The sequence below is a fragment of the Callionymus lyra genome, chromosome 19 (assembly GCF_982586985.1).
Source record: "Callionymus lyra chromosome 19, fCalLyr1.hap1.1, whole genome shotgun sequence".
NCBI lineage: Eukaryota > Metazoa > Chordata > Actinopteri > Syngnathiformes > Callionymidae > Callionymus > Callionymus lyra.
Genome location: NC_141836.1, coordinates 21330836 through 21355106, shown reverse-complemented (window position 1 = coordinate 21355106; position 24271 = coordinate 21330836). Strand labels below are relative to the sequence as shown.

At 39.3% G+C, this 24271-nt stretch overlaps 2 protein-coding genes and 1 long non-coding RNA gene across 5 annotated transcripts; 2 read left to right on the top strand and 1 right to left on the bottom strand.

The window, feature by feature from the left end:
• Positions 1–542: 542 nt before the first annotated feature.
• ddx23 (DEAD (Asp-Glu-Ala-Asp) box polypeptide 23) lies at positions 543–6704 on the top strand. Of its 2 annotated transcripts, none has more exons than XM_087781766.1 (17): positions 543–621; positions 1074–1213; positions 1292–1420; positions 1566–1650; positions 1734–1799; positions 1888–2026; positions 2100–2233; positions 3906–4018; positions 4099–4242; positions 4346–4571; positions 4779–4924; positions 5017–5194; positions 5282–5524; positions 5595–5746; positions 5820–5928; positions 6031–6205; positions 6289–6704. In XM_087781766.1, the coding sequence occupies exons 2-17, from the start codon at positions 1074–1076 to the stop codon at positions 6510–6512; spliced, it is 2403 nt and encodes an 800-aa protein (XP_087637892.1). In that variant the 5' UTR covers positions 543–621; the 3' UTR covers positions 6513–6704. The 2 variants fall into 2 exon arrangements, with proteins under 2 accessions (XP_087637892.1, XP_087637891.1); XM_087781765.1 differs by having other exon boundaries at positions 1563–1650.
• Positions 6705–7442: 738 nt separating this feature from the next.
• Positions 7443–22999, bottom strand: cacnb3a (calcium channel, voltage-dependent, beta 3a). Of its 2 annotated transcripts, none has more exons than XM_087780644.1 (14): positions 22710–22999; positions 21913–22005; positions 14295–14414; positions 13574–13696; positions 13388–13503; positions 13243–13322; positions 12764–12783; positions 12580–12657; positions 12463–12521; positions 12300–12400; positions 12088–12239; positions 11935–12030; positions 11697–11867; positions 7443–9950 (listed from the first exon to the last, which is right to left on the bottom strand). In XM_087780644.1, exons 1-14 carry the CDS (start codon positions 22788–22790, stop codon positions 9564–9566), a joined length of 1677 nt encoding a protein of 558 aa, XP_087636770.1. In that variant the 5' UTR covers positions 22791–22999; the 3' UTR covers positions 7443–9563. The 2 variants fall into 2 exon arrangements, with proteins under 2 accessions (XP_087636770.1, XP_087636771.1); XM_087780645.1 differs by lacking the exon at positions 7443–9950 and adding an exon at positions 9958–11563.
• Positions 13405–18473, top strand: LOC148059933 (uncharacterized). The gene is made up of 3 exons (XR_015709343.1): positions 13405–13505; positions 13589–13689; positions 18296–18473. It is a non-coding gene; the product is annotated as an uncharacterized LOC148059933 (long non-coding RNA).
• Positions 23000–24271: the final 1272 nt, after the last annotated feature.

The following is a 24271-nucleotide window of genomic DNA, read 5'->3' as shown; positions in this document are numbered from 1 at the left end:
ATCAAGTCGATCTGCAACAAAGTCATGCACAATCCATGATATATTTAATCAGCGTGTTGAAGAACTCACACTCTCTGGATCATCAGTCTTACAACAGTCCCCCAGCTGAAATCACTCTTTAATGTTATGTTATTTATTTTCTCTTATTTAGGATATGGAAAGATGGATGTGTATAATACTATATGCCTTGTATCTAATTGCCTTTGCTAACTGTTACAACAATATATTTAATAGGAAAAACAAATATAGGTAGGTAGATGCTCAGATACAGTGAGAAATAAAAATAAATAAATATCAGCTTTCTTATTGATATCAATGTCCTTACATCTCCCTCTACTGGTTAAATAAACAACTTGTACAATATTAAGTACAAATATTTTAGATATGTAGTCAAAAAGAATACTTTGTCAAATTAAATTTGTTAAACGTGACATATACTTACGTCGTCGCTGACTCGTGTGTTTAGCACTTTTTTGACCACATGGCCGTCTTACTTACTTTTCCCCCTAATACTACAACTCCCAGAAGTCCTTGCTCTTTTACGTAGGCCGTGTCTGTACATGGCGTCCGATTGAATCGTACACACATCGCAACCGTTTTGTTGACAAGATCCAACAGAAGGTTTGTTGTAGTCAATATTGTTTTTATAAATAATGCACGAGTGATCTAAATGTGGCGTCACAATGTTGTTGAAATGTTTGTTTTAGAAGCTATAGCCTGTATGTAGCTTTTTGCTAAACTGTTAGCTAACTCTTACGGCTAACTCGCTCACGCTATCGACACACGTCTTATTACAATTGAACATTGGCAAGTAAACTTCGCTTTAAAAAATAAATAAATATTTGAACAAGATGCGTACAACTCTAATTCTATTCGAGCAAAATTATTGGAGTAATAATATAGTCCGATATAACGTGTTGTAATGAATATATTTTTAGCTGAACAAGTGATCAACTACATCTTTAAACGCGTCTATTTTTAGGAGAACATTTAAAGTCGATGACTTGAGAAGGTAAAATTACTTTGAATTTTTTTAATCTGTTGTACAATGATGTTTTCTTTAATGTATTCAGATGGCAGCTGACACCGTGGACAAGAAGGAAGCTGAATCTTCTGGAACCAAAGACAGAGAAAGGAGAAGAAGCCGCTCACGAGAGAGGGATAGAATACGACAGAGACCCCATGAACGCAATCGCTCCAAATCAGCCGAAAGGTTTACATTATTTAATGTCAAGAATGCTAGTATGAAGAACTGGGCTTACTTTTGAATATATTAATTTTCCTACTCTAGAGATCGTCGCGGGAAGGAGAAAGAAAGAGAAATTCAGCGGGACAGGGAAAGGGACAAGGCCCGAGATAGAAATCGCAAAGAGAGAGATGCACGAGACCGCCGTGACAAGGATCGCAGCAAGAGATCCAGGTAAAAAGGCTTTAAGGCATAAACAAATGCCAGCTTTTCTTGAAGGTTTAAACTGATTGTTTACTTTGTACCTAAAATATAAGTAGGCTACATACAAAGTTATTTTCTTCTCTATTTGACATTGTTCCTTCTTTTTTTTCAGTAGAAGTCCTTCTCCAAAGTCCAAGGATTCAAAAGTAAAAAAAGAAATAAAAACAGAAGAAGATGAGGAAGAAAAGAAAAAGGAGAAGGTATTTTTCTTATTCAATTTAATGTGGCTTGTGTTTATTTTTGTTTTATTTGTAATTCAAAAATGTTTGTTTTGTCGGGTCAGGTTCAGCCACTGTCATTGGAAGAACTTCTTGCCAAGAAGAAGGCAGAAGAAGAAGCAGAGGCAAAGGTCAGAAATTCTGAATTTTACCCTGGACATTGACTACTCGTGATCAATCTTTTTTCTGTTGCACTAAAACACCTTTTTCACATTCCAGCCCAAGTTTCTGTCACAGAAGGAAAGAGAAACAGAGGCTTTGAAGCGACGAGAGCAGGAGGTCGAGGAGAGGAGAAAGAAGATGGATGAGGAGAGAAAAAAACGAAGGCTCTTCCAGGAAACTGGACGAAAGATGATGGGTTAGATTCATTGCTTAAATATCTTTCTGTCATTAGCTTGTGATGATTTGTTCTAATTGTTTTGCCTTAACAGAGGATCCCCAAGAACGAGAGAGGCGGGAGAGGAGGGAGCGGATCGAGCGTGAGAACAATGGCAACGAAGAGGATGATGGGCGACTTAAGATGAGAGAGGAGAAAGATAAAGGGAAAGAACTAGTAGCCATCAAGGTTAGAGAATCTTTAATTTCTTTGACAATTCTTTTCTCCTGAATAGCCTAACCATCGACCATCTCCTAACTAGGGCTGAACGATTATGGAAAATAATCAAATTGCAAATATTTCCCTCAATTTTGCGATTAAATATGCAATCCTTTTACAGCATACTCTTTTCTCTTATACAATAAATAACTCGTATTACAATATGAAGTATTTCTTTGTGGTAGAGACATTGTTAAGATGAAAGCAAATTAAGAATGCGCTGAAATAAAATGGAGACATTTTCTTACTTGAATAACGGTTATAAACAAACAATATAAAACTTGAGTGCTGGAAAACATTCTTTGCAAAAACTCACACAAAAGTTAAAACACTTCATCAGTCATGGCTGCTTTTTTATTCTAGCTTCCACATTTTTACACAGTTGCTCTTGTCGCTCATCTTTAAATGCGTCTCCTGTAAGACAAAATAATGCATTGTTATTTATTCAATGTGAATAGTGTAATTGTTCAAGGTAATAAAAGTTGGAGTGCATATGCGCACACACACACAAGCAAAAGTCACTAAACTAATGTATGTACTGATTTTAGGAGGTAAACGGTGCACTAGACTAACACTGGTGTCTGGCTCTTTCATTCAGCTGTGGTGCCATCATCATATTAGAATTGTTGTTCCATGTTAACAACTCACTACTTGTTATTTCAGTGCATTGTCTCTAGTTTCGACCATACCATTCGACCAGTTTGGTTGTGACGCTTCCTTAAAGTTGAGACACTGGTAGCATTTTGGCAATATAGTTGTTATACTGCTGCTCAGCTTCTGTTGAGCACATTGATCAACAGGTTAAAGTGGGATGTTTATGTTTCCTTCTCTGCTTATGTGCTCGACTGTGCTCCACACACGACTACGTGACGACCCCAAAGTCAAATTTTCATAGAATCAAAAAGCATCGAAACATTTGCGATATAAAAATCGTATTTTTAAAATCTCGATTATATCGCATATGCAATTAATTGTTCATCCACATTGATACCTGGTGGTAAATCAAAACCATTAACCTTTATTTTGCACATTTTTGTGTGGTTGGGATAAAGCTTCATTGGTAATGTTTTGACTTGACCAAGTAGCATAGATTTAGGTAAGGTAAGGTAAAAACTTTATTGATCCCTCAGGAGGTCTCCTTCGGGAAATTGTTTTTTTCCAATAGCCACAGAAAATACAGCAATTTTTAAATTTTTAAAAATAATGACAAACAACAAAGACAAAGGATACAAAGACCATAGAAGAGAACATCAAGATACTTTCACTTTCACTCCTGTCCCCGAACTCAGAATTGTACAATTTAATAGCCCGAGGAATAAATGAGTCCTTGAGTCCATTTGTTTTGCACCTGGGAAGGAGCATTCGTGCACTCATTCTGCTTCTCTGCTCACTGATGACAGTGTTCAGAGGATGACTGTCATCATCCATGATGGACAGTAGTTTGTCTCAGCAACTGTCACCAGTGAGTCAAGCTTCATTCCATCCACAGAGCCAGCTTCATTATTCTGAAGCAATTCCAATTAAAAACTAAGCCATTTTATCTATATTTGTATATATGTTGTGTCTTTTGTCCAGTTGTATTTATTTAATTCAATGAATTCTGTAATTATTCTAAAGGAATCTTTCTGCACGCCTTTTGCAGGAACGTTACCTAGGTGGGACCAAGAAGCGAAGAAGAACACGTCACCTCAATGACAGAAAGTTTGTTTTTGAATGGGACGCCTCTGAAGACACGTCAGTCGATTACAACCCAATGTAAGTGAAAGTAACTAATGGCGTTTCCTCTTTTTTTTGTCGTTCTGATTACAACCCGTTTTGTCTTATCAACTTCACAGTTATAAAGAGAAACACGGTGTGCAGCTCTACGGACGAGGGTTCATCGCCGGCATTGACCTGAAGCAGCAGAAGAGAGAGCAGTCGCGTTTCTATGGTGACCTTATGGAGACAAGAAGAACGCTGGAAGAGAAAGAGCAAGAAGAGTAAGTGTTATGATACTACTAACTCGTTAAAGCGAATAAATAAATATTATTTAAAATATATGCTCCATCCAAGACATGATTTGATCAATTGATTCAATTACAGGTTAAGGCTGAAGAAAATGCGTAAAAAAGAAGCTAAGCAGCGTTGGGATGACAGACACTGGTCCCAGAAGAAGCTGGATGAGATGACCGACAGAGACTGGAGAATCTTCAGAGAAGACTACAGCATCACAACCAAAGGAGGAAAGATCCCGAATCCCATCAGGAACTGGAAGGAGTATAATTTACCTGCGCACATCCTGGAGGTCATCGACAAATGTGGATACAAGGTTAGCCCCCTGATTACAGGGTCTTCCTATAGGAGATGTTTATACATATTTGTAACTTAATAGAAAAGTGCATTTTTACTTCATTTACTTTATGAAAGGTTCAAAGGTGATGACTTTGTTTTTATTCTCCTGTGCATTTATTTGTAAATTATTTCATACATTTGCTCTTTTTGCAAAAATGTAATTGCACATTCTCTTCCAATTTAGGATCCGACACCAATCCAGAGGCAGGCCATTCCAATCGGTCTACAGAACCGAGACATTATCGGTGTGGCTGAGACTGGTAGCGGTAAAACGGCAGCTTTCTTGATACCATTGCTCGTCTGGATTACCACGCTGCCCAAAATTGACAGGTTATATGCAATTCTTTGATTTTCAATTGACGTAATGGCATGTTATAAGACTTTTGTCAGGGTCTCACTTCCCAACCTGCTTCCTCATGCAGGATCGAGGACTCTGATCAGGGTCCGTATGCCGTAATCCTGGCTCCCACTCGTGAGTTGGCACAGCAGATTGAAGAAGAAACAATCAAGTTTGGAAAACCACTTGGGATACGCACGGTTGCTGTGATTGGAGGAATTTCCAGAGAGGACCAGGGCTTCCGACTCCGAATGGGCTGTGAGGTGAAGACCCCTCCCAATAGCTCATTATTCCAGTGTCAAAGCCCCTGATTTGTCTGCTAACACACATCTGTCTCCCCTGTCACACAGATTGTGATCGCCACTCCAGGTCGTCTGATTGATGTGCTGGAGAACCGCTACCTAGTCTTGGGGCGCTGCACATATGTGGTCTTGGACGAAGCAGATCGTATGATTGACATGGGTTTTGAGCCTGATGTACAGAAGATTCTTGAATACATCCCAGTGACCAATCAGAAACCCGATACGGATGAGGCTGAGGATCCTGAGAAGATGATGATGAACTTTGAGTCTGGAAAACACAAATACAGACAGGTAGGTTTGGAATGATGTAACACTTCTCCTGAATCTGGTTACTGAGCGAGTCGTTTCCTCTGTTTTGTAGACTGTCATGTTCACAGCTACTATGCCTCCTGCTGTGGAGAGACTGGCCAGAAGCTACCTGAGACGTCCTGCTGTGGTTTACATCGGCTCTGCTGGTAAACCTCATGAGAGAGTGGAGCAGAAGGTTATGCTCATGTCTGAGGGAGAGAAGAGGTGAGTCTTTGAGTATTTCACCACTTTGTAAAAGGATCAAGTCCTGACCAGTTCTTGAATTTATGAAATACAGGAAGAGGCTCTTGGAGGCGCTATCGCGTGGCTTTGAGCCTCCCATCATCATCTTTGTCAACCAGAAGAAGGGCTGTGATGTGCTGGCCAAGTCTCTGGAGAAGATGGGGGTGAGTAACTTGTCTGTCTTATTGCACACGTGGCCAGTACATTCAGTATTCTGTCACATTATTTGTATTTGTCATATGTTTTAACAAACTTATTTCCCACAGTACAATGCTTGCACACTTCACGGTGGCAAAGGTCAAGAACAGAGAGAGTTTGCACTCTCCAACCTCAAGGCCGGAGCCAAAGACATCCTGGTGGCCACAGATGTTGCTGGTCGTGGTATCGACATCCAGGACGTGTCCATGGTTCTTAATTACGACATGGCAAAGAACATCGAAGGTGAGGGACCTGCACTCTGTTTTCTTGATCGGTATTTTAGCTTTTATTTGTCTTTGACCTCCTGCTTCATGCGTTTCCTCCAGACTATATCCATCGTATCGGTCGAACTGGTCGTGCTGGAAAGAGCGGTGTGGCCATGACCTTCCTCACGAAGGAGGACTCTGCAGTGTTCTATGATTTAAAACAGGCGATCCTGGAGAGCCCAGTCTCTACATGTCCTCCTGAACTCACCAACCACCCAGATGCTCAGCACAAGCCTGGAACCATCTTGACCAAGAAGAGGCGCGAGGAGACCATCTTTGCTTGATTACTGTCTTCATTGAGTTTTATCTCATTCCCATGTTTTACTTCTGTGAAATGTTGTTCTTCTTTTGTTGAGATTTTTATAAAAATCAGGCATTGTCTTTTTGCAAATGATGTGAAGATAAACCAAACTAGTCATGATCTATGTAAACTTGTGACAAATCCTCACTCTGATAAGTAAAGAACTTTTTGTAAATCTTGGATTTCTTTCATTCGTCTACAAGATTGGCTTCATTTTACGAAGCTTTGCGATTAAATGACAGCGGGCAACATTATGTGGCTGAAGTTGAAAGCAAAGTGGAGTTTAAATTGTCTAGTCACCTGTGCAGAAAACATCAAGGTTGCAAGTGAGATGTTAAGCCTGAAATATTCAATATTATACAATGTCATTATCTTTATCCAACATGTATCTGTGTTTCCAGTCCTGCCGACTCAACTGTCGCAGGTTGAGGACATTGTCAAAAAAGGATGTGTTGTGTCTTTGGTTTAGGCATCACAGAGGTATGATCAGGGCAATTTTATTTTTATTCTAACTGTCAAAATTAATTATTACAATTCGAGCAATTCATTAAAAAATGTGCCTGAAGGTTAATGATTCTTCAGAACAATCCATCCATCTGGTGACTTCCTTCCACCAGAAAACAAAAGTTAAAATTACTTTTAGCGACATGATACAGCTATTTATGTTTGGCTGACTACCTATCCTGCATCATTTGAATAGTTCTTGAAAACATGATCTAAATATTTTTGTTGTGACGCTATTGTCTGGTTAAAAAAAAAGGGACAGAAATCTAGTAGTTTAGTTCAGCCGATTTCTTATTAAACTTGTGCACAGAAGAACAAGGCAATATTTGGGGTGAGGAATGAAGGATTGACATAAAGAAACCAAACCAATAGAAGTACATAAAATCTCATGTTTATTTTCTTATCCATATTTTTAATTTGTAAATCTAGTTCCAAATAGAAAGCATTCTTTACAGCATCAGGCAGGGAATGTCTCACTTTGCACATGTTTGATAAATCCAGAGAGAGGCGTGTTGGGTCACGCCGGCCCCATGTGGTGATCCGACTGATGGTTACATTTGTGCAGTTATTGCATTACAAAGCAATCAACCCCTTCAAAAACAACTAGTGCAATATTTTTTTTCTAATTCACACAAAATAGGAAGTCCAGATGGTCTAAGGCGAATACATTTTTTAAACATTACCCTTCGTATTGCATCCAGAATAAGAGAAGAAATCAATAATCACTCTTGTAAAAATTGTGCTTCATAAATTCGAGGAACCTTAACTGTTCTCATTTGTGTTAATTGGTCAGTTTGAAAAAAAAAAGAAGCATAAATAAAATGGCAAGATGTGTTACGTTCACATTGCCAAGCTAAAGCGAGTGTTTTTTCAATGTTTACGTTTGGGATCACAATCTGAAATTTCAACTTGTGGAAAATCATTCATCACAAGCTGTGACAGAAGTGAAATCATTTTATTCTGATCATTTAATTTTGTACCTTAGAAATAAACCTTTAATGGTAGTGTTGTGTTAAACTTCTATAAATAGATTTGAAATGAATAGTCAATATCTAATAGTAATCATCTGATTGTGTGAAAAATAAAAAAGAAACTACGTGTGGTGACAGTCGTCCAGCGGAAGAGGCAATCACTAAAAGACGAGAAGAACCATATCAATGCAAAAATACATCAAAAGAAACGATCAATTCATGCAACACTTGCATAGATTTTTTTTCTTTTTTTCCCCAAATCATGCTATTTTGTTTTCCTTGTTAAACTATACAGAACACTAGTTAGAGAAACCTGTGCGACATGGACGTTGTGTAGCAGATCTGTCTGCAAGGATGCATCCGAAAAATAAATATCTTGTCAAACTATTATCTTTCCTTACAGCCGAAGCCACGTATCTCACACATATGGATGGAAGGCTAACACAAATGTAGCTTAGCAACAGGTGATCCAAAATCATAAATGGGCTTTCTCTGCATATCAATTAGCAAGATTTTCCTGTTTTCCTTTTCTCCCAATAACCTTAAGGAGAACTCCTGCCAGGATAAATGAAGACTGAAGGATGCATCCTTGACATTGAGAATATGCTTGTTGACAGAAAGTAAGCACTGGCTCACAAATAGATGATGGGGGAGAAAAATACAGCAGGTGTAACGGCCACAACTCCTGGGGGAACACGTTTGGAATGACGGAGTCGGCCTTGCCGAAACACTCGAGAATCGAACGCACCTGTAAAACTGCAGTACACCAACAAAAATGGGCAAAGTTGAAAAGTGTGGATGCTACAATCAATAACGTGCTACAATCAACTCACGGGTGTGTGGAGACCCCAGGGCGGTGCAGGAGGTGCAAAGGCATGCAAGCTTACATTCTCTGCAGGTGTGGAGAGGAGCTGCAGCCGGGGCTGAGCGTGTGCTTCAGTTACGTGACAGTGTAAACAAACAGTCTGGCGAATATATTCTGGAAGTTTCACATTCCCTTTCTGAGTTTACATTCTGAGTGTGCCCTTTTAGAAGGTGTGATAGTGCAACGGCAAGGACGAGGACGAACACTGACGGTGTACTGCAGCTGGACACGTGACTGCGTGGCGGCTCAGTCGGTGGGATCGGTGAGTGTCTGCCAACATGATCGATAGCACGTTTCTCTGAACAGAAAACTCATAATCAAACGACAACAGAATCAAACCAGATGCCCAATCATTATGTACATCTAACCTCAAAAGCATCAGGAATTCCTGCAAAAGGATTCTGCTGTAGACATTCCTACATTAATTTAAATACCACTCACGTCCTGTTCTGACATTAATGTGCAAATAGAAATAATTATAGGGGTGCATGCAGAGAGTAGAAACTGGGAGGAAGTTTAAGGCCAGTATGAGACATCCGACACTGAAGGAAACGAGCAGCTGAAGTTTGACATCAGCCCGCGGTTCGTTTCTTAGGAGCAGCCCTGTCGACCAGCTCAAGTGTTCTCTAAAAATAGAGCTGCGGATTCGAACTAGGCTTCTGTTTGGGTTGAGAATAGGATCTGCCTTTTTTTCTCAGTAGGTGTCTCGGGGCCAAGGGCGGCTGCGCTGCCGGTTGTTCCTCTGGTTGTGACCTTGCTGGGCTTCATGCTGGAGCAGCCGGTTCTGTGACTCGTGTCCGTTGGTGCTGTGGGCGCCGCTGACCTGCCCGCGCTGTGGTGGGTAGAGGTCCCTGTACGTCCGAGTGTGACACGGCGAGGCATACTCATCCTCCTCTTCCTCTTCCTCGTCCTCCTGGCCGCTACGTTGGCCGGGGCTTCCCCTCCGACCCCGAGATAGGGAGTCGCTGGCCTCGTCTGACGGCATCAGACTGTCCTGCTCCAGAGGAGATTGGGCCTCTTCACCTCCTTCCTCCTCCTCCCCCTCCAGACCTACCACCTCACAAGGCTGCTGGTTCTTGTTCTGGTGACGAAAAGGCAGTTAAACCAAAATCAAACCTCTGCCACAGAGATGCATAAACGAGACAGAAGATTAACTCTGAACATTAAAAGGACTTTCAATAACTTCTGGATTCTTGATAGCAACAAGTAAAGTACTGAGTCGTCACTTAACTCCACATTGTAACACGAGAGTATAATATATAACATCTTCATCCAGAATTGATGGAAAGTCCCCTTTCTTAACAGTGTTTTCTGTCGACACGTTACGCCACAAAATGGATTTCATGAACGTGAATTGGATGAATGAACATTTAGAATTAAACTTTGATGTCATGACAAGTTGTGTATTCGTCTGCAGTAAATACACAGCACCGTTCTACACTTAAACATGCACAACATAACCATGTTGTTAAGTTCAGCAATCATAAAGAGGGATAAAAAAAAAAGGTTATATTTCACAACAGCCGATTTGTGATCCATATCAATTTAAACAATGTTGAACTAAATATTCAATTAGAATACATTATTATTGGTCTATTTATATCATGGAACATTGGTGTCAACTTAAGCCTTACTAGTACTTGATGATCCATCTATCCTGTGTCTGACCTATAGCATTGTTATTCAACTTATTTCCAATGTGAAAGGTGAAGGAAAAAGTTTGACACATTTTCATACTTGATATCAAATTCAAATGATGCAGCACTGCAACACAGTCTCTGAAAGCAAAACATTCACAAGGAACTAAATATTCAAAGGAAAAAACAAACAAACAACATAGAGTCCCCCTGTTGTTCTGTTTGTTTTACAGTCTTGGCCAAATATTCTAAGAACTCCATGTGAAACAATTGCTTTTTTCAGTTCTTTTCGTTATCATGACATTAAAATGACCTTTTGGTAGCTTAAAACCCCAAAGTGTACTTAAATTGAATCATAAGGTATAAAATCCAAATATGCAAGATCATAAGATAGAAAATAAATCGCAACTTTATCCCATTTGTGCAATTATTTTCTGAATGTTTTACTAGCTGTTTCTGTATGTGACATATTATTTTATTTTATTTATTGTAACCTTTTCACCATCGCTTTCTTCATGAAATAGTTTGAAGTTTTGCTCAACAATATGAAACAACATCACTCAAAGGGCATTCTAAGTATTCTAAAGTCATTTATAATACTTTGTGAGTTATAGTGTAGTATTTGTCTATGTGCATGCTCATGCTGTACATGTTTTCTTTTATAAAGTTGTTATATATTTTAGGAAAGAAAGGAGCTATGCTTTCGAAGGTGTTACAGATGTTTTAAACACAGGATGTTTAATAAAGAGTATGTTGGATCACCTTCACCTTCGCAACATAGAAGCAGACTTCAAGTCTACACGGCTACAAATCAATACATTTCATCAGGCTCCAAATATTTGGCCAAGACTAGAAGTAAAAGCTTTGTCAATTACTTCCCAGAGCAGCATCAAGTAACAGAAAAAAAGTAAAAAGGAATACTTCAGAAAGAATAAAACACTGACTTAGCCTCGTGTTTTGTTCAGGATAGTCATGTTTATATAAATGTAGATATACGATCCCAACTACTCACCCCGTTTGTAAGCCATCATTCAATTAATCCCTGTGTTTCAGAAAACTGCAAAATGTTAGGCATGGATGAGTGAGAGGACATTTGGGGACAGCAAATCAAAATCACAAGAGATGAAGGAGCTGGCAGAGACAGTGACAAGACAACAGGGAGCATCAGACTGCATGACTGGGAGACTCACCTGCAGACTGGAGAGGGCAGAAGGCGGGGTCATCAGGTTCTGGTCCATTAAAGGATTAAGAGGCGTGGTACCTGGAAGATGAGTGGCCCGCCAGTACACCTCCAGGTATTCTGACAAATGCTCACACGCATCTTCCAGCTGGTTTTCATCCAAAATGACATCAAACATATCCTACGTGGAGAAGATTTAGGGGTTGGTCTGATATTTGAAAGCAGGAGTATGTTTGCTGGCGTCTCACCGGGGGACACTGAGAGAGTTTGTCTGAAGCCATCATCTGCACGTTCAGGTGCTTGCTCTGAGATTTGCCCCTGGATTTGATCAGCCTCTGGAGCACCTGAGGTGGAGGTGAAAGGTCAGCTGAGAGTTGGTTTTGTCAGTACGCTCAGCCTACCTTTGGCGAGGAAACCTTCACGTAGACAACGATGGGGGCCAGGGAGGTTTTGGCGAGCTGGGCGGGATGATTGATGGTGTCTGCGTCCAGAACCACCAGCTGTAAAGTTTTGGCCAGTTCAAATATCCTCTCGATCTCACTCTGGACTTCAGCTGCACAGAAAAACAGTTACTTTCAACTCTTCGACCACGCACAACCTCTCCAGCCAGTACCGAGACTAGAGCGAGCGTTGGATCTCTCCATGATCGGCCTCTTGTTGAGGACAGATCTTTTAGCTAAGGACAAGTCCGCTGTGACACGTGTGATCGAGATTCTGCAACGACAACATTAGAACATCAGGATGACTCATGAGTCCGTCCATTGTTTTAAACTGACCTTCCTTCAAATCTGTGCTTCAGGAAATCGAAAAGAGCTTTCTGCATCATATCCGTCACCTACATGAAGGAGACACGCTTTAAATGCTTTTTCCCACCTAGCTGAAGGTGAACTGACCTCATAGCCCTTCAACGATGGTCCCACGAGGACCACGGGCCTCATGGAGGGAACCACGTCATAGGGAGGGACATGTTCCTGCCAAAAATAGCAGCCAGGTGAGAGGGCATAGCATCAGGACGCTTCGTGGAATTGTTCTTTATAAAGTCAAGGCTTGAAGAATCATTATAGCACTTAAACTTACCTGTTTCTGCTTCTGTTTGGCTTGTTTGAACAAAAAACGAACAAGCAGTCAATTGAAGCATAATCAAATGAAAACTAACAGCAATTTGTTTAATTTATTAATTTTTAATTTGATCATCTTATATTTAATTTATTTATTTCCTGGAAGACAATTATATTTTTCATGATCCCTTTTGCTCATTGTCTGTCTCTATATGCTTTACTAATAAATTTTGGTTTTGATTCCAACATGTTCCTAGTTATCCCTACTCTACTGACCTTTATAATAACCCAGATAAAACATATTTCTAGGATAATAAATAATAAATAATTTAACATTTGCACAAGACTGCATTTTTGTTTTTTGCTTTTTTGATACCTCTTAGACGTTGATATGTGTATTTTATAGATGCTACTAGGGATGTGAATTTCTCTCCATGAGATCAATAAAGAATATCTCTTAATTAATATTTTTTGGGACAAACAATGTGCATTACTTACATTCTCCAGATGAGGGCGGTGTCGTCCTCCAGTTACCCGTCACCATGTCTCCCAGACTAGAGGAATTTCCACCAGTTTTCCTTCGGAAACGAAGAGTTGGATTGTAAGAAAAAGCATCTGAATATGAAGAAGCTTCTTGACTGACCTCTGCTTCTGCTCCTGCTTCAGTCTCATCGCCTCCAGTCGCAGTGGACTGGGGATGAAGGTGATGTCGGCACCCTCTTTAACCAGCCGCCCGATCCACCAGTCATTGTTGTACTTCTGTACGTGTCAGAACAGGATAAAGGTCGCACCCTTCCTAGCCGTTTAATCTTGGACATGTTTGACTCACTTCTTTAATGTGCAGGAAGTCTTTGGCATCGAAGTTGACTGCAGCTCCCTGGACAGGACAGTCCTCATCCAGAGCGCCACAGTAGCTCACATTGGTCTTGACAGCAAAAGCTACAGGTTTGGACTGAGACATAGAAACACTTGTTATTTGCAGAATAAGACATTTTTGTTGGTCTCAATTGATTAAGAATCAATATCAAGTTTTCTGCAAGCGGCAAGCTAGCTACAATTAATTAAATGTCCTTTTAATATTCCCCAACATTCTCTTACTTTCTCCTTAAAACACAACATTCTTGTTTTTTTGAGCGAGATGCCAGAAGACTTAAAACAACTGAAGTCACTCGCTACACCAGCTTATCGTGTAGACCAGCGGTGGGCAATTGCAGTTTCTCTGGGCCCACATTTTACTTAACAGAAATTGTGAGGAGCCATTAAGCAAAAAAAAAAATCAAAAAGTATGGAATCAAGAAATACAATCAAGCATAATATGATCCAATTATTATTGAATGTAACTTCTATTTTTTTTAATCTCATATAAATGCATTGTTTTCCATGTTTTTAAATATTCACTTAAATCTTTTTCAGGGGCAGAAAAATACTCACAAAATTTCCAAAAGCCCTAAAAAAAACCCCATAGTCTTATAGAAATAAATACAAAATAAAATAGTTAGTTTCTACATGATCTCTGGTCTGAGTCAAAGCGGTGACAGTCCTTGACGTACCTTCGCTCTGTCGAGCTGCAGTTGTGCCTGGCGCTCGGCTTCACGCCGATACGCCTCGCGGTCCTCCTCGGCTGACAGGTCTGAATCCGACGGTCTACTGGTATACGAATCAGCCGACCCCTGTGAGCGCAGATCAAAAACATGTTTGAAGACTTTTTCTCAACCTCCCGAGGGTCACTCGTATCTGCACCTTTGCTCATCGTCAAGCTCAGACAGACGTTCAGGAACGCTGGTATCTGTGGAAGAATGTGTTGCTCTTTCACACCGGCAGTCATCTGGAAGCCCAAATATAGCACAAGAGAGGAAAACTGCTTCCTCTGCTTGGCCCCGATCCATCCCATCATCCCCCACAGTGCAGCATATATTCATCCTTTATCCCCCTGTTTATTCTCAGAGGACACCTCCTCATTAGCAAAATATATTCCTGCTATCATTTTTCACTGTAAGTGGGTTTAAAAAAAAAAATCCTAGTGCTGCCTCACATATTTACACTGACAATGATGGATAACACAAGCAAACGATGCTATATTCAGAGCAGACGAGCCAAACCGTTGCTGAGAGGTTGCTGTGACATTTTCACTGTTTCATCAAAGGTGATGGTAATTAAATCATCCCGGTCTGATAATACTTGTACATCTGTGTTATGGAATATAACTTAATAATAGGGTTCACTCCTCCTCCAGCCAGCTGTAATCACACTCCGCTTTGTTTATAAAACAATTCCCTTGGAGGTGGAGACTTCCGGGATTGATGACGCATGGTGACAAACCTCGATTATTGACAAATCACAGCAGAGTGGGTGTTGTTGGGCCAAACTAAATTTTATCTCAGTGGGCGGGGCTTAAGCACATTTTCTAATGTAAATATTTCAATGAAAAGAGAGTTTTGTACAAACAGACACTGATGAGTACAATAAAGGTCCAATAGCTATTTAAGAGACACTTAAATCTACACGTTTAGTTTCCCTTAAAATAAATAATACCATTTGTTGTTATTGTTGCCTTTGGTTTGAAGCAACAATAGCATGAGATAATAAACGTATGTTCTTAAAAGAGATAATCTTTAAGGGCTTGACTAGTTTTGCTAGTGAGGAAATCAACAAGAGGAGAGTTGTTCGTATATTACATTTAACAAAATTAGAAATTGTAATTTTAGGCTTGTATATTTAAGACGTCTTTATCTGATCAGAACATAAAGAATACAACTCACACTCTTGTGCATTTTTTACATCACAGTCACAGGTGCTAAACATGTCCTGGAGAGTCCTGAATATGCAACATTTTAACATTATATGTGTGTTCATATATTTTCTGTTGTGATTGATTTAATTGTCAACTGTCATGACTAATGTAGTACAAATCTCAACTATTATTTTAATGATAATATTTACCATATTTCTTTGCCTTTATCATCCACCCGGAGAGTTTGAGCTTTGAGTTAAGAGCCTGTATCTGGTTTTGTACACAAGTATACTTGGCAAATTCATTATTCACCTTTCAGATACATTTTTGATATTTATATAATTTTTTGAAGTTTCATTCTGAGTTCGCATTTTAAGCTCTTGTTGGCCACATACAATTACTAAGCAGGCTAAAGTTACTGTACTAACTCTACTTTATTATCTGCGATAGAAACAAAAAAATGGCTTTTTGTTCAATTAACTCAGCTATTGAACTTATATTTGTTGTGGTTTAAAGAGGTTCTAAATTTAAAGTTAAATTAACAAGTTTATCTTTTAAGGCTAAAACTCAAGTGATGAAAACTCCACAACAAAACGTGTTGGTGAAATAGAACACTGGCTGTTCCTACAGTCTTCAAATAGGTGCACATCCCAGGCTGAGAAATCTGGTTTAAAAAAAGCCAAACATGATTTAGTTTTATTCCTCCAGTGTGCCCACACTCTGTGCTGGTCATCCATCATGCCAACATCTAGACAACGTCCTCCAGAGGACTCATTAGCTGCAGCACAATGGAAGGAAATTAAAGCTCAAAAGTGCCAATACCAGTAAAACAAGCAGCACTTTTGCTTGCGCTGCAAATCCAGAACGTTTATTTGATACACACGAGTCCACCCGGGCTGCTTCTTTGTGTCTGTACTAGTGCGACCACGAGGAGGCCGAGGGGCCGTGATGAACCGAAAGAGATGGCGATCGCGACATCTCTGACAGATGGCTGGTGAGACAAAAGAGGTGTACACAGTTTACACAAAGAGATAAAGGGGCCGATCTCAGGAGAAAGATGAGATTAGAACATCATAAAAAGCTGTGAGGGAGTGAGGAGGAGAGACCTAGATTATCGTCTTCATCTCCGAGGGGGGACACAGGCGGCGACCACCAGAGACACAGATGAAGACTCACAGAGCAGATTAGACGGTGTGAGTCTGGGGGCACGATTCAGAGACTCACTACTCAAATATGAGCACGTTGAAAAATGCTTGAAAAGGTATCTTTAGTTGAAGTAAAATATGTATTGTTATTATTGTTTATACCCAAACAAATATATTTTATTTTAGCTTATTTTAGCTTGCTCTTTTAGACTTGTAGCTGTATTTAAGATTTGTTTGAAACAGGGATGTGCATATATGCTATATATAAAGAAGAATAGGTCTGTGTGAACAATCTTAATGTTTCACAGACTCCTAAAGATGGGACAACATATTTAGAAAATAAGAATGAATGCCACTGACCTCTAAACAAAGGTTTTAGAGGGTTCAGAAACCCACATGAAAATTAAAATATGTACAATTTTGATTCCATTTAAATGATATATATATATAACATAGAAAGTGTGTGGGACTCTTTTGTTAATTGTAAGGGGAAGAATACCCCCATGAAAATTCAAATAAATCCAATTTGGATAGGGAAAAAATATCTTCAAAATAAGAATGTAGACTACTGACCTTTCAAGGTTTTGTCCAATTTCATTGACATTTAATGAAAATTGTATTCATATTAATTAAGGCTGATTTCCATAATTTCAGCTCCTTTTATGTAATATTGTAAAACCATAACCAACCAGAACTTCCTCTCTTCTCTCCTTTAAGGGTTTCTTATTTACTTTTCACATCATTATTTGCCATATGTATATTATTTCGATTTAACTTAATTTATAACCATGTTTTCCTTTTTCTTCAAATCCTTACTGAAGCAAACCTACTTGCCTGACTTACCAAGTCAAGCTAGTATTATTAATCAGAATCAGAATCAGAAACATTTACTGCCAGTGTTGTTGTTAACACAACATAGGATATTTTTGGGGTGTCAGTACAGAATAAAAGCATGTAATAAAATAACATACAACATAAGCAATATAAAAATAATAAAAAAAGCACCATGGCAGCCATTCTGTGCCACCTTAAGTACAAGACAGCGAAATCTCTCCACTGATTTGTGTTCTAACGGAAAATATCTCAATAATAATAGCTTCTTAGAATTAATTTAAAGAACAATAAGAAAACCCATGATTCCATGTTAACTCTCCCATCACAGTTGACCAAGGCCCCTAAAGAAGTAAACTAACTGTCGCCTCTGCCATGTTTTCCCTGAGCCAGTACAATAAAGAGAACCGCCTGTACAAAATACCTTTTCCTAGAAGTCACACAGTACAGTACACAATCCTGCTGGGAACCCTAACTGATGGCCTGAGACGCTATTCAACCAATGTCAGTAAATACCAAACCTGGCACCAGGTCTATATATCCTGCAGAAGACAGCCAGCAGATGACATTCTGAGAAGTGCAAACTGTCCCCCAGATAGTAGCTCATCAGACCACTTGTCCCTGCGAAGCGTTCCACTGAACTCTGGTTCCGGTTCAGAGTTTGTTGAAGTGGACGAACTTCTCTGTGTGTTCGTTCGGCAGGTAGAGCAGAACTGCAATGCAGAGACGTGATTGTGCATCTCCCAGTTAATGTCCCCGTCTGGCTGCTAAATTTAACTCCATTCCATTCTGCTCCTGTGATTATTCTTCACACGCTGCAACACTGATGGCCTCCCCTCCACAGGGAGGAGCAGACGGGGAAGTGTGTCATCTCAGGCCTCCAGAGGGCCGAGCCATCCCACAGACACAGGCGGAACCACAGGGGAGCTTCTCCAGGAGTTCATTAAAATTCCTCATGTGCAACACTTTGTTATACAGTGTCTTAAGTTGAAGTTTGTAAAAACTGGAACAGAACGCTCTTCAGTTGCATTTAACCAACAGCTATGTTTTCATATGTCAGAGTTAGCTTTAAATTGGACTCTTGGACAACACACTTTTGTGGTGGCAGATAATTAACGAATAAATGATCCGTTTTACCATAGCGAGGTTGGAATATTTTGCATGTTTACAGGTGCATTTAGGTGAAGGTGTCGACCATATTTCAAGGGGTTAATACATCGTCTTATGGCCTTTCATGAAGGCTGACCTTTTTAAATTTTTAAAGTTCACTTACATTTTATTTAAAGTTTCAAATCACATCAGAGTGATCTAATATGCTTTAAAGTTTAAATAAAGCTATATAGTAGAAAACAGCTGCCAGCCAATTAACAATGAGTGAATCACATTGTTTTTAAAACGCTCTTTTTCAATCTCAGTCAATGTCTACATGAATACATGCATAGTTTTGCATTTATTAATGTGGTTCCATATCCTTGGGGAAAAATGCTAATTTGACAATTATTTTTCTTGTACTGTAGATACATAAATAATGTATATGATGTCATAAGTAGGAGAGAAATAGTTATTCAGAGTATGGTTTTTTCAAATTTTCATTTAGCTTTTAAAGTCTGTATCAATAAGACGTTCAAAAACGAATGCACTTTACCATCAGTAACGTTTAGAACACTTTTTCGACATCAGTGGGTAAATGCAAGAAGCTTCAAGAATTTACAAATGGTCCGACAAAAGAATCTAACAAGAGTTAACTCACTCATCAACAGAGAGTCAGATTGATCAGCATGAAGTCACGACAAGAGCAACAGTTGAGAGCGAGCTGGAGAGATTCGTGACAGAAAGACAAACATAAAAGAGGATGACAATGGGATGAAAGAAGAGCTGGTTTTTGTACTCACTCAGTTCATCTGCTGCTGCTGTTCCCGCCCTCCTCTTTTACTACATGCTGCAAGCAGACACACTCCGTCCCGTCCACACGCCGTCTGTCTTACCCCTCCTCATCTCCGCACGATTAAAGCACCTGTCTGCGTCTCACCTCCATTATTCTCGTGACATCAGCACCGACATACATTCTCCCCCCGCTGCCTCCTTATGCCTCACATACAAACATACATCCACACTTATGGCAGCAGCTGCTCATTGCATCCTGCTGCAGAAATGAGTCATACTCGGCTGCTCCCGCGCAGACACCCCACCTCTATCGCAGACCCACAACTATCTGCTCCTGAAAATTGACTCCGTCCGCATAAAACGTCACATCAGCAACCGGTGAGGGATGTGAAAAAAAAAAGGTCGGAGCTGGCATGAACAATGGAGTGGCTATCATGAATATGTTAAGCAACAGCCCAGTTGTCATGAAGGTTGCCATGAAGTCGGAGAATGAGGATGACTGATGGCCACCATGTGAAGAAGCTGTCGGCTCAGCTCTTTTCGTCTGAGCGTCTTCCCACCACAACACTTTTCATATACTGAGCGTGTGGCCGATCTGTACAAGCTGCACAAAAACAACTTGGATGTTAGATAAATCTGGAAGTCAAACAGCAAAGAAGGTCCTTGGTACAATAACAAATCAACTGTGATGAAAAGGTTTTATTTCTCTGTGCATACATTATCTCTCACTTAAATGTTTACATACACATATATCTTTAAAAACTACATTAAATCAGCTTTTAAGAGCAGAGTTTGTGAAATAAAAATGAATTAAATGGCATCGTTATTAATCAATATAAAGATAAGCATCCCATCAAACCACAACCTGTGTGAACCAAAGTTGTTTCTTTCAATTTGATAAAAATGTGGGAAGAAAATAACTGGTAAAATGACATATAGGTGAATCCAATGCTAAGAGAGTGGGAAAGAATTTGCCCTGAGAAGAGAAAAGTGAAATAATAATGAAATAAAACTTAATTCATTTGGAACACGCTATTATTTTGGAGGGACAGAGGATGAAATTGGCTACCAAAGGTAAGTTTGTCTTTTGCACTGTTAGCATAGTTAAGCTAACGCTAACTACAGCCTGCTATTTTTAAAACAAAACTCCTGATATATAAAACAATTTTGGAAAAACATAAACATTAACAAGCTGGAAATAAACCAAACTGTTATTCCAACAGTCACACACTATTATATCGAATAAACATAACTATTATGCTGAATGAAGCTGAAGTTGCTAACTGTATACGCTAATGGTGACATGACTTTCGTTTTGAGGTTTATCAATTACTTTGAGTTTGTTTGTTGGTTCAAAGATGTCTTTCAATGTTGAAACATGAATGCTACACTAAAAAAAAAAGCCAAGGGAGGAGTAAACACATTTTCAGTATACATGCTTTAAAATGAGTTTTTTGAGCGGAAGATGAAGTCTCAATTCTCACGTTGGCCTGTGATATTAGGAGACCAAATAACTGGATATATTGACATGAATTTGAACCAGTATTAACAATAATAGTGGTAATATTAAATCACAAATGAATGAACTTGAATTCGACAAATGTATCCTTAATGCCATTTATAATATCCAATTGTAAAAAGAAAGTTTCAAAATAATGTATAGTCAATTTAATGCTGAAAGTTTCCCCATTGAGTTCATTGACACCGCAGCCTATGATATTTCATGTGTTCCAACAAAGGAAAAAAGATTAAGGTTAAAATAACTTTCCCTGCCTCAACCTTGGTAATGCTGAACTGCATACATTAAAAGGACCTGCTGGATCTGAATTGCTGGGATCTGTTTTTTCTTTCTCCACTATAGTCTTACTTCAACTGTAAAGTGTAAATAAAATTGAATTGAATTGAATTGAATCTGGGTATTAAGCTGAATAACAAAAAAAGGGGTTTATTCAAACATGTGTGTAAGTAAATACCATTAAGGTAGTGGAAGGTTTAAAAACAAATCTATATGCAAGTGTGTTGATTCTGCAGAGAGTAGACTACTTTTTAAAACCCTTCCTGCCCTTGACTTTACCCTCTTGGATGTTTTCAGGTGTCCATGTCTCGAGGGATCTCACACTTTGAGATGAGCTCTGCACGAACACTGGCTCTGCGGGTCAGTACAATGGCTTTCATGATTTTTGCTGCACAACCTGCTTCTATCACTACATTCATGCTTCAAATAGCCTAAAAAAAAGCATGTTCCAGTTGAGTTTTAAATAACACCATATCTCGTACAAAGTTTGACCTAAAAGCATTAATTATAAGAAAATGATTGTTTTGAACGCAATTCAGTTTTAAAGCAGCATGCCGCCATCTGGTGGACAAACGTACAAATGACTAGCGAAAAGAAAATAGAGCTAGACAAATGAAAGGAAAAGTAAGGAAGTAAGTAATATGACCTCCTACTAAAAGCTTGTATTTGTTCAACAAACCTACCTGATGGACGGGCGTTGTAAATGTGTTTTAATTGGACTCATTTGAACTCCATTTTGAAATGATTCTCTCTGAGATGCACAACAAAACAGCATGTGTTACCTGACGTTTGAGGAAACTGGAAGTCGTGTCACTGGATGTGCTGCCATCTGAACGTTTAAAGCGGCTTTTGCGCTTTGGCAACTTCCTGGGCAGCTGTGGGGGGAAATAAATATACAATCAAATGCTCTGTGAATAATTGGATTTGAATAGAAAGTACAACCAGCAAATACACAGTGATGCTAGTAAGAGCTATCTTACTGGTAATAAAACAAGTCAACATTATTAATTAAATAATTAAAATATTGTAATCTCATTAATATCAGAGAGATTGGAATCGCATTAAGATGTGACACAGTATAGTGTTATTGAGTGAGTTGTCATCATTTTAAATCAGTTTTTAGCCAAACGTTGATTTTAACATCCATTTTACTACAAGCCGGTCGACTATTCCAAAAATGTATAGAAACCACAAGAGAATCATTTGAAATGTATCAAAGAACAGGCCCTGTAGGTTCTGGCTACAGGTGAGTCAGAGCGCTGGTGTGGACCGTAAACGCATCACTGTATAGCCCCCGCTCGTGTAACGTGATCGTCACCGAATAAAATCAAGAACTATTCGTGGTTTGTTGTGCCGTTTTACAGCTCAAACATAAACACCGAGAGATGGTTCTATGTCGGACATAACGGGGTCTCACGATCCATCTGCGGGTCCAGAAAAGGCGGGGGTGACAAAAGTCGCTGCCAAAAAAACGCGACGCCTCGTTTTTTCCTCAACAACAAGTAGCTACAGGATCTCATCCAATGTCGCACTTCCAAACTCTTATGTCATTTTAAGAGAAGGGTCCTGGGTGACTTACCTGGAAATAGTGCGACTGTGAGCCGGTCTCCGCGGCAGTCAGAGGGTCTACGGGCGATTTGGACATTTTGACTTGCACCATCTATTGAGAGGCGGACCGCACACACACATGAGCTGCTGGCGGACCCTGAACGCATCGAGATGCAGAGAAAGCAGCGAGGACGAGTCGAAAAAATGAACGTCTCGTTTATCCGAAATCACGACCGTCCACGGAAATGTGCGTTAGATGAAGATCGTTGGAGATGTTTGGAGCAAAAATCTCCGACATGAGACCGAGGCGTCATCACTCGAGCAGCCCAGCAGGGCCGTGCTGATGGGGCGTTTCGGCCGTGGGCGTCAGCTCTTCCAGCCTCCTGGATCTCTAACAATCCGAATCTGACATCTGAAAACACCTGTACAAACCCTAATCTGGGTCATGATTATACACGCAAGGTTTATTTTACTCTGTTTTTCTGTCTTCTATTCAGACTTGTGACATATCTTCCAGAAAAGTCTAAAATAACTAACAACAATTTCCCACTATGACTTTCTTGCAAGTAACTTAACATATTTCAGGATTTAAATTAGTAGAATTTTATATTTTTCTGATACTTCAAATTTGGTCATATGGTTATATAACGGAAACGGTTACTCTCTTTTTTTAACCTCCAGAGAATAGAGCAAGAATTTGAAATGGGTCATGTTATAATTATCGTGGATTGAATAAGCTTGTGTTTATTGGACATTTTTTTATTACCCACATTTTAATAGTGAGACAGGGATTTTAATATTGCTAAATGTCATGTTCAAATGTGGGTTTTTAAATAGCAATGAAATACCTATTTATAGTGTCATCAATCCCATAAGGCCCCACCTCTAAGAGGCTTGTTGTATAAACAAAGCTGGAGGAGGAATGAAGATCATTATTTATATGATTGGCTTCACTTTCGTAACCCCTCGTTCACAAAGATTTCAGACGGGGAAGATCTTTATAAAGTAATTACGTTCAAAACCATGTGATGATGATGGAGTTAATTTTATCTTCGAGAGGAAGAGAAAGTTGGGTTTTTACATTAGTTGCCCTTTAATGTACAGTTCATTTTTTAAAATGTATTAAGGGACTCGTTGTACAAACAAAGCCGGTATGATTACAGATCACAAAGCTCATTATTAGTCATAATTGTCTTCATCTAGTTCGTGAAGATTTCAGACGGAGAAGTCAAAAACATTATAACTTCAAAACATTGAGGGGAACCTAATGTGAAAACCCAAGTCTCCTGACTTATTCACGTGTTGTAAATGTTGAAGTCGTCCTCTTCAAAATGCAGTAGGTCATTCATCATGACGTTGCTCCGTTTTGAAGTTATTACTCAATAAAGTTCTCCAGTCTGAAATCTCAAACGTCTTTACGATTTCAATTTCATTCTGACATCACTCTGGTGGAGGTGTCCTACCCTAGAAGCCCTAAATCAGTTAAGGTCCTACATTTTAATCGTGAAACAAAATAAATATTTATCTAAACACGGTGAGAGTTATTGTTTTTGTAATGTGTACATTAATCAGCAAACCTTATTTTTATTATTT

Coding starts and splice junctions, on each gene's coding strand:
- ddx23 (XM_087781765.1), top strand. CDS start 1,074: ATGGCAGCTGACACCGTGGACAAGAAGGAAGCTGAATCTTCTGGAACC. Junction 1,651..1,733: donor AAGAAAAGAAAAAGGAGAAG/GTATTTTTCTTA, acceptor TTGTCGGGTCAG/GTTCAGCCACTGTCATTGGA. Junction 5,525..5,594: donor GAAAACACAAATACAGACAG/GTAGGTTTGGAA, acceptor TCTGTTTTGTAG/ACTGTCATGTTCACAGCTAC.
- cacnb3a (XM_087780644.1), bottom strand. CDS start 22,790: ATGGTGCAAGTCAAAATGTCCAAATCGCCCGTAGACCCTCTGACTGCC. Junction 13,323..13,387: donor AAGCAGGAGCAGAAGCAGAG/GTCAGTCAAGAA, acceptor TCGTTTCCGAAG/GAAAACTGGTGGAAATTCCT. Junction 12,240..12,299: donor CAACGCTCGCTCTAGTCTCG/GTACTGGCTGGA, acceptor TTTTCTGTGCAG/CTGAAGTCCAGAGTGAGATC.